An 8,676-nucleotide genomic window follows, 5' to 3' on the forward strand; every position below is an offset into this window, starting at 1 on the left:
GTTATTGTTTCGGATATCGGTAAAAATCGCCAAGCCGCACGACACGCATCACCCCCTCCATCAAAACAATACACCCCTATAGTCCCACCAATATAACTCTATATTTTATCAATAGAGGCCTATTTTATAGCTCTATTCTAGGGCTACAAAATAAGCCCTTATTTATATAAATTAGAGTTATATTAGTGGAATTATATAGGGTGCTTTACAACGGCTGCAAAACTTGAATTCAGGCCCTGCGCTGACCCCTCTACCCCCAAAATAAGCACCCCCCACAACTCTACTAAAATAGCCCTAAATTATATAAATAAAGGCTTGTTCTATAGCCCTAGAATAGAGCTATAAAATAGGCCTCTATTTATAAAATATAGAGTTATATTAGTGGGGCTATAGGGGTGGAGTTGGAGAACGAGTGTGTGAAGAAGGCTATAAAAGAGGCTATGATAACGGAGAGAAAGGATTCGGGTCGTCCGCAAAAGAGGTCTTTTTCTTTTTCTTTTTCTTCCCTTCCTCTCTACAGTCATCGCCCGCGCCTTTGGAGCCATTCGATATGGATCTATAATCTACTAATTAGACTCAAGCGAGAATCTATTTCGCTACGGCACGCGGGCTCGCTCAATTGCCACCAACTGTACATAGCGATTGTAGCGAACGCCTGTGGCTGTACGTCAGGACTATTTTGGTTGTCTAGGAGAATTGTTCTGAAGATTAATGGGCACGACTCCTCCCTTTTAACGATGTGTTGTTCTTTCCTTTTCTCTTTTTGCCTACGCCTACGCCTATGTCTATGTTACGGACTTGCAACAGCTGCCAAACGCGAATACAGCACTCACATTTGGCATTATTGTACGAGTGGAAACCTCACGGTAGTTGACAAAGATGATGATACTGTGGAGCGTGAACAACTTGAAGTTCTTACAGCCAAGCATGGGCGTTCGCTACGATTGCTATGTACAAGGGGGTAACACGTACGGGTCAGACGCGCCCCCCTTGTAGCGAAATAAATTTTCGTCAGAGGAAGTTGGTCATGCACAAACCTGTAGCCTTACAAATCGGGTTGTAAAATTGTAAATCCACTGGTACCTGCCGAACGAGACGCTGACCATTCGAGATGTGGCCTGGGTTGTGGCGGCGGCCGATACATTCACGCGACTTCGAGATTGCAATCATATGCGCTTTGCCGCTAGAGGCCCATGCCGTTAAATCCCTCTTTGATAACCACTGGGAGGATGATGGATATTCATACACAAAGGCTCCGAGAGACCCGAATGCATATTCGACCGGGGTGATTGGCCGACATAATGTAGTGCTGGCCCACATGCCGGACATGGGGAAAGCAAACGCGGCAAGTGTGGCAGCCCACTGCCGAGCCAGCTTCGAAGGCATCAAACTCGCTCTAGTGGTTGGGGTGTGTGGCGGCGTGCCTGTCGGCCGCGATGAAGAGGAAATCTTACTCGGAGACGTCATTATCAGTACTGGCATTATCCAATACGACTTCGGAAGGCAGTTCCCTGATGGATTTATCAAAAAAGAGAAGTTACTGGAGAGTCCAGGGAGGCCTAACACGGAAATCAGAGCTCATTTGGCGAAGCTTGAGAGTGGATGGGATCGCAGAAGGCTACAAGATAAGACGTCTGAATATCTTACCGTCCTACGCAAGGAATCAGGCGAGACAGCAGACTACCCGGGAGCGGGGGAAGATAGACTATTCAAGCCAGCATATCGTCATAAGCACCAAAATGCGTCCAGCTGTGCAACATGTGCCGCCTGCCAACAGAGGACGGACCCTGTATGCAATGTGGCTATGGGGTCAACTTGCGAGGACCTGGGATGCGATAGCGAGAAGCAATTACCCCGCCGTCGGCTTGAAGCAGTCCGACAGGGCATCTTACCAACAGAGCAGGCAAGGCTACAAAACCCTATGGTTCACTTTGGTCTGATCGCGTCTGGGGACAAGGTCATAAAGTGTGGAGAAATTCGCGATGCCATCTCCGAGAGGAATGGTGTCATAGCATTCGAGATGGAGGGTGCTGGCGTATGGGATAACGTCCCTTGCGTTGTCATCAAAGGGGTATGCGACTACGCGGATTGCCACAAGAACAAGAAGTGGCAGAATTATGCAGCAGCAACAGCAGCTGCATGTATGAAGGCGTTCCTGGAGATCTGGACTCCGACCGTCAACCCAGAACGAAACGAGCAGCGAGGATTTATGGCCAAACTCGTCCTCTTCTTCTGCCTGATGACGGTCCTATTAATAATACAAACAGCATATCACAAGTGGGACAGTTGGTTGCCAGTAACGCAGAATCTACGAGAAGAGGGACTGGATGCGACTCAGATTTCAAGCACAGAATCCTACTGGACCGTCCCGTTTGGGCGGAACAAGGACTTTGTTGGACGTGGATCGGAACTAGTGCGGCTTGTTGAGGAACTCCGACCTGGTTTGCCCGAGGATGATTGTCAGCGCATTGCCCTTGTTGGCCTTGGGGGAGTCGGCAAGACGCAGATTGCGCTCGAAGCATCCTTTCGTATCCGTGAACAGTGTCCGGACTGCTCTGTGTTTTGGGTTCCAGCCACAGATACCACAAGCTTTGAAGGCGCCTATCGCGATATTGGTCGAAAGCTTCAGGTTGAAGGAATCGAGGGAGATAAGGCAGACGTCAAATTGCTGGTCAAAGCTGCCCTGAGCCAGGAGCGTGCTGGGAAATGGCTCTTAGTTGTCGACAACGCGGACGATATGGAGTTACTCTATGGCGAAGCTAAGGCAACGAACGGCCACAACACCACTGCATTGGCCCGATACCTTCCGTTTAATCGGAAGGGTTCTATTCTCTTTACAACAAGAAATCGAAAGGCTGCAGTGAAACTAGCAGGGAAGAATTTGGTCAGTGTTGATGCGATGAGTAGACCCGATGCTCTTAAGCTTTTGGAGACCAGTCTAGCTGAAAAGCGGATGATGATGCGCAACACGGAAAGCACGACACAATTGCTTGACCTTCTAGCCAACTTGCCCCTAGCAATACGGCAAGCATCGGCGTATATGAACGAAAATCAGATGTCGACAACTACGTATCTCGAGATTTATCGATCAGATGACGACGACATGATCCATCTGCTAAGTCAAGACTTTGAGGACCTAGGTCGATACGAGAACGTTAAGAATCCAATTGCCATGACTTGGCTAGTCTCATTCCGCGAGATCCTACGCCACGATCCGTTAGCCGCCGACTACCTGAGATTTATGTGCTTTCTGGCGGAGCAGGATATCCCGCAGTCCCTGTTAGCGCCAGCCCCAAAAGCAAAGATGGTAGAAGCTATTGGCACGCTGAAGGCATACGCATTCCTCACTGAACGGGAGGACGTGGGTTCGTATGATATTCACCGGCTCGTCCAAGTATCGGTGCGAAGTTGGCTAAAGGAGAGGGGAGAATGGAATGTATGGATCACGAAGGCACTACAACAGCTAGCAAATGAATTTCCTTTTCCGATACACGAGAACAGAAACGTGTGGGTTAGGTATCTTCCCCATGCGCAATATATTCTGGAGTTGCGTGAGCGTTCCGACAACGAGCAGGCGGAGCGGGATCTTCTATTCAAAGTGGGCTGCAGCTACCGTATTATTGGAAAGTATAAAGAATCCGAAATAATATATCGGCAGACGCTCGAGCTGAAGAAGAAGGTACTAGGCAGAGAGCATCCTGACACACTTAACAGCATGAACAACCTCGCAGTTGTGCTCGGGAACCAAGGAAAGTATGAGGAGGCGGAGCAGATATTTCGGCAGACGCTTGAGCTGAAGGAGAAGGTGCTAGGCAGAGAGCATCCTGACACACTTATCAGCATGAACAACCTCGCAGGCGAGCTCGGGAGCCAAGGAAAGTACGAGGAGCAGAGCAGATGTATCGGCAGACGCTCGAGCTGATGGAGAGGGTGCTAGGCAGAGAGCATCCTGACACACTTATCAGCATGAACAACTTCGCAAGCGAACTCGGGAACCAAGGAATGTACAAGGAAGCGGAGCAGATGTATCGACTGACGCTCGAGCTGATGGAGAAGGTGCTAGGTAGAAAGCATCCCGACACACTTAACAGCATGAACAACCTGGCGGTTGTGATCGTCAACCAAGGAAAGTACGAGGAGGCGGAGCAGATATGTCGGCACACGCTCGAACTGAAGGAGAAGGTGCTAGGCAGAGAGCATCCCGACACACTTAGCAGTATGAGCAAACTCGCAGTTGTGTTCAGGAACCAAGGAAAGTACGAGGAGGCGGAGCAGGTACGTCGGCAGGCACTCGAGCTGAAGGAGAATGTGCTAGGCAGAGAGCATCCAGATACACCTGGTAGTATGTACGACCTCGCATTTGTGTCAGTGATCTTATTGGACTGGACTGGACTGGACTTCGGGATCGGATCCGAAATCTGAAACCCCTCGTCATCTATTCGGTATCAGCACCACACTCACCCTCCAGTCCAGTTTCCTGGAGAAAGGATTCCCAAACACTGAATTCTGTAATACGGACATGGAAGCTGTCGACTAAAATCGGGTTGTCTTACCACCCTGACTCGGCTACTTACCCCTTTGACTGTTACGGCACTGGCAGAACTGGCAGAACTTGGCAGAACTTGGATGGCAGAACTTGGCAGAACTTCGCACCGGCAAGTTGCCACAGATTGCCGTATATTGCGGTCACGTGACACAAAGATCTTATAAAACATTGAGCGGCGCTACTCTTCTTCTCCTTTCCTTTCCCTAGCTTTAGATTCTTGTTTATAGACAATCCAATTATATAGGCTTGCGCGTCCCTCTTACTGTGCCTATGTCTATTTACTAGGCCGATGCTATATATAGGGATTAGGCCTTCATGAAAGATATATAGCTTAATCTATAACGGATCTATATACTACGCCGCCCCCAGACTACCTATATTATACTACCCGTATTAAAGACTTAGGAAGTTAATAATAACCTAAAAAAGCCCCCTATAGAGAGCTTAGGCCCTATATAGCTACGAAGAATAGCAAGGAATATTAGATGCTATACTAAACTAATAAACTAAAGGGATAGCTTATAAAAGATAGAATAGGAGCTAAGAAAGATTATAAACCCTAAACTATAAAATACGGTCCAGTAAACGGCTATAAGGAAACCTACAGACCTCCCACCAGTTAATATCTGCTATATTAGCGCTATAGGATTCTACCAAAACTTAGTCCAGCTTAATACTATTACTTTTATAACTAGCTTATACAAAATTAACTAAATACTTAAAAAAAAGGAAAGCAAGCTTATAGACGAGGAGCTAGTAGAATAGAAACTACCCCATTAATACTAAAAGTTTAAGGACGTATTCTTTAAGGCCGCATCTAATATACTTCTATTGTACTAACTATACGACCATAAAATCGAGATTAAGTCAGATAAGGGAAACGCCCTTAGCTATACCCCCCTTTATAAACAATATATTACTAAGTTATAGGCCACTAAGTAGTACCTTATTAATAACCTAGTAAAGGGGTTTATTAAGCCTAGCTAGGCCCCTTTCGCCTCTCCTATTTTCTTTATAAAAAAGCTAAACGGAGGACTTTATTTATATATTAACTACTATAAGCTTAATAATATAACCCGCAAAGACTGTTATCCGCTACCCCTACTTAATAAGACACTAGCCTAAATAAATAAAGCTAAGGTATTTATAAAGCTCGATATCCGTTAGGCTTTCTACTAAATTAAAATAGACCCTAGATCTGTAGATCTTATTATATTTTAGACTTAATATAAATTATATAAATATAAAGTACTTCCTTTTAGACTAACTAACGGACCGGCTATATACTAACGATATAATAATAATTCATTGCTTAACGTCTAATTTGGATCCCTATTGGGCCTACGCGGACTACTCCTTATATACATATAGGGAGAAAACTCTATTTAAGAAAACCCTATAATCTATCTCCCTACCTTTTAGAACTCGCCTATAAGGCGCCTATAAATCACCTATAGTGCTCCTACTACCTTACTTTTTAACCTTCTTAGGAACTACTACTACCGTAATAAGCCTATGGACGCGCTAGTATCGCAAACTTTACTCTACTACTATAGAGTTATTAAGGGGCGCCCGTTACTCGCCCCCTTACCCTCTATTACTATTTCCTTTATAACCCAGAATTGGTTTAGTATATTTTAGCTAATAAGCTACTAGGTAATCGCCTTAAGGCCTTTTTATATTAAGAGCAGTGTCTTATAGTTCTCTATACTAGCTACTAAGAGTATTACTTTTTAGTTAGTGCGTAAGGGGCATAACAGTATTACGTATTTTAGTGTCTATCTTAGCCAGCTATATTTATATCTTAGGCTACCTACTAGGACACTTACCCAGTAGAGCTAGTCTTTTAGTCCTATTATTCCTATTCTTAAGAGTATTACTATTATATTTTCTGCCTTTATTAGGCCTTTTTAGAGCCCTAAAGTATTTACCCCCTATAGCGTTAACCATACTACGGCTTAGGTTCCTCTTACCTTAGTTAGCCTCTATACCTTTAACTCCTATATACCTCTCCAGCGTTAGTCTAGCCAGTATTATATTACTATAGATAGTTTCCTAGCGTTCTTTTATGCTCTACTTTAGCTCCTTTTTCTCTCTTACTATTATCCTTACTGGCCTCTTACACGTCTCCCTTCCTCCTCTATATAGGCCTAGGCCCTAAAGTAGCACTATTCTTCTTCTACTTTCTTTACCTATTTATCTAATATATCTTCCCTACTTTAGGGTTATTAGTTTATTCTCCTGCGAGGCGCCCTAGGGTCCCTCTATAGTTTATTTAAGCATATCTTAATATACTTTATAACGTTAGAGTTACGTTCCTTTTATACCCTTTATATTGCAGCGGCTTTAATATATAGTTATAAGGGGGGAATATTAGCTTCCTTCTTAAGCAGTGCTGTGGCCGTTTGCTTATATCCGCCTATTATACTTTAGAGGCAGGCTATTTAGACCTTTTAGAGTAGTTTAAGGAGCGATTTAGGGGGGCCTTTCTTAGATTCTCCAATGGCCTAAATACTAGACCTATATGTTATAGTTGGCCGGATAACTACTATATATAGTAGGCGTAACCTTTAGAAGCATAGCAGGTAGTTATATATTAGCTATAATATAGTAGAGTTCGATATACCTACTTATCTAGGCCTCTACCCTAGTTTTCAGTGGCTTATTTCTACCTTTAGGCGTCACCACCTCTATAGTTAAGACTAGGCCAAAACCTCTCCCGCCTAAGTAACTCCTATTTACTCCTTAAGCGTACCTCACTAGCGTACTGCCCTAGTAAGCAGCCGTACTACCCTAGTAAGTAGCCATACTACCCTAGCAAGCAGTCCTATCTATTAGTACACTAATACGCGCATCTGTTCTCTTAAGCTATATAGTAATCTCTCCGGCTAGGACATAATCCTACCTACCTACTAGGTGCACTAGGGGTCAGAGCCTAGCTAAGGGGTAAGGTCCCTAAAGCTAGCAGTAGCTACTACGCACTACGCCCTATGGGGGCTAGTAGTAATATAAGGGCGCAACACCCTATATATACTACTAGCTCCCGTTTTACGTTACCTATAAAAGTCTCCTTATAATAGGCCGACCGTATCTTATAGGAGGGGGCTATAGACTAGGTCCCGTACCAGGCGACCTACTCCCCCCTCTCCTACTAACTAAGCTTATATCCCCCCTTCCTATAAGCTGGCCTATATCTCTAACTGTTAAAACCTTATCTAACTAGCCTGTATTTCCCCTACAGCCTCCCCCATATATATACATTAGGTTACGTATACCACGCCTATTAAGACCCTCCTATAAGTCACCTTTTAACGCCATAGGGCCGTCAAAGCTGGCCTGTGTTTCCGCTGCCTAGAGCTTTACCCATATTTCTACCTCGTTAAGCCATCTAGTCGCCGTCGCGTCGCTGTCGCTGTTAACCAGGTCGCGCGCACTACGCCTATTAAGACCCTCTTCTAAGTCACCTAGGTGTACTAAATACCAGATAGGCCCTTATAGAGGGGCCTTAATAAGTTCTCTAGGTAGGGCCTTAATAAGTTCTTCGCGGTAGCCTTAGGGCCTTAATAAGTTTTGTATAAAGTATCTATAACGCGTTAACCTTAACAAGTTCTTATAAAAAGAGGATCCTTACGCCCTTATCACGTTCCCTTTGCGATCTCAGAGCTAGTGCAAGCCTAAGGGTGTCCTGTCGTACGCCTAGGCGCGTCCACGTCGACTAGCTGGATAAGGCCAGTTTTGGGCCTGGCTGCGAGCCAGGTAGTTATACGTCGGGCGGTTTTCGTATCCTAGTTTCCCTTAATGCCCCCCCTAGATGGTATAGTAGGAGCCCTAAGTAGGGGCAGTAGGTCTCCTAGTGTTGTTAAGGGCGATGCTTTATACAATACGTCGTACGCGTCGCGAGCTCAACACCATAGAGTTGCCACGACAGCGCTGCGCGCGCTGCGACGGCTCTCTACTATCGCCTCTGCACTTGGCCATCAAGAGGAACGAATTCCAGATAATATTTCTACCCGTGGCGACGTAGACGTGTGCAGTAGGGCTTCGCAGGCTATACTAACGATATATAAACAATATACTCTTTAACTACCTTAATAACTTCTACACGGCCTACCTAGATAATATTATAATTT

The 8,676-nt window shown here is 45.1% G+C and overlaps 2 protein-coding genes across 2 annotated transcripts; both read left to right on the plus strand.

Moving 5' to 3' along the window:
* The first annotated feature begins 828 nt into the window (after window positions 1-828).
* Window positions 829-4,081, plus strand: K441DRAFT_285914 (purine and uridine phosphorylase). Its single transcript, XM_067640960.1, has one exon. It carries the CDS (start codon window positions 1,112-1,114, stop codon window positions 3,920-3,922), a length of 2,811 nt encoding a protein of 936 aa, XP_067498701.1. The 5' UTR covers window positions 829-1,111; the 3' UTR covers window positions 3,923-4,081.
* Window positions 3,967-4,332, plus strand: K441DRAFT_410535 (TPR repeat-containing kinesin; the record flags this gene model as incomplete). The annotated part of the gene is made up of 1 exon (XM_067641509.1): window positions 3,967-4,332. A coding segment is annotated over one exon (366 nt), but the record flags the coding sequence as incomplete, so codon positions are not given.
* Between the last annotated feature and the right edge of the window lie 4,344 nt (window positions 4,333-8,676).

Source organism: Cenococcum geophilum, assembly GCF_001692895.1.
Source record: "Cenococcum geophilum 1.58 unplaced genomic scaffold K441scaffold_59, whole genome shotgun sequence".
Classification (NCBI taxonomy): domain Eukaryota; kingdom Fungi; phylum Ascomycota; class Dothideomycetes; order Gloniales; family Gloniaceae; genus Cenococcum; species Cenococcum geophilum.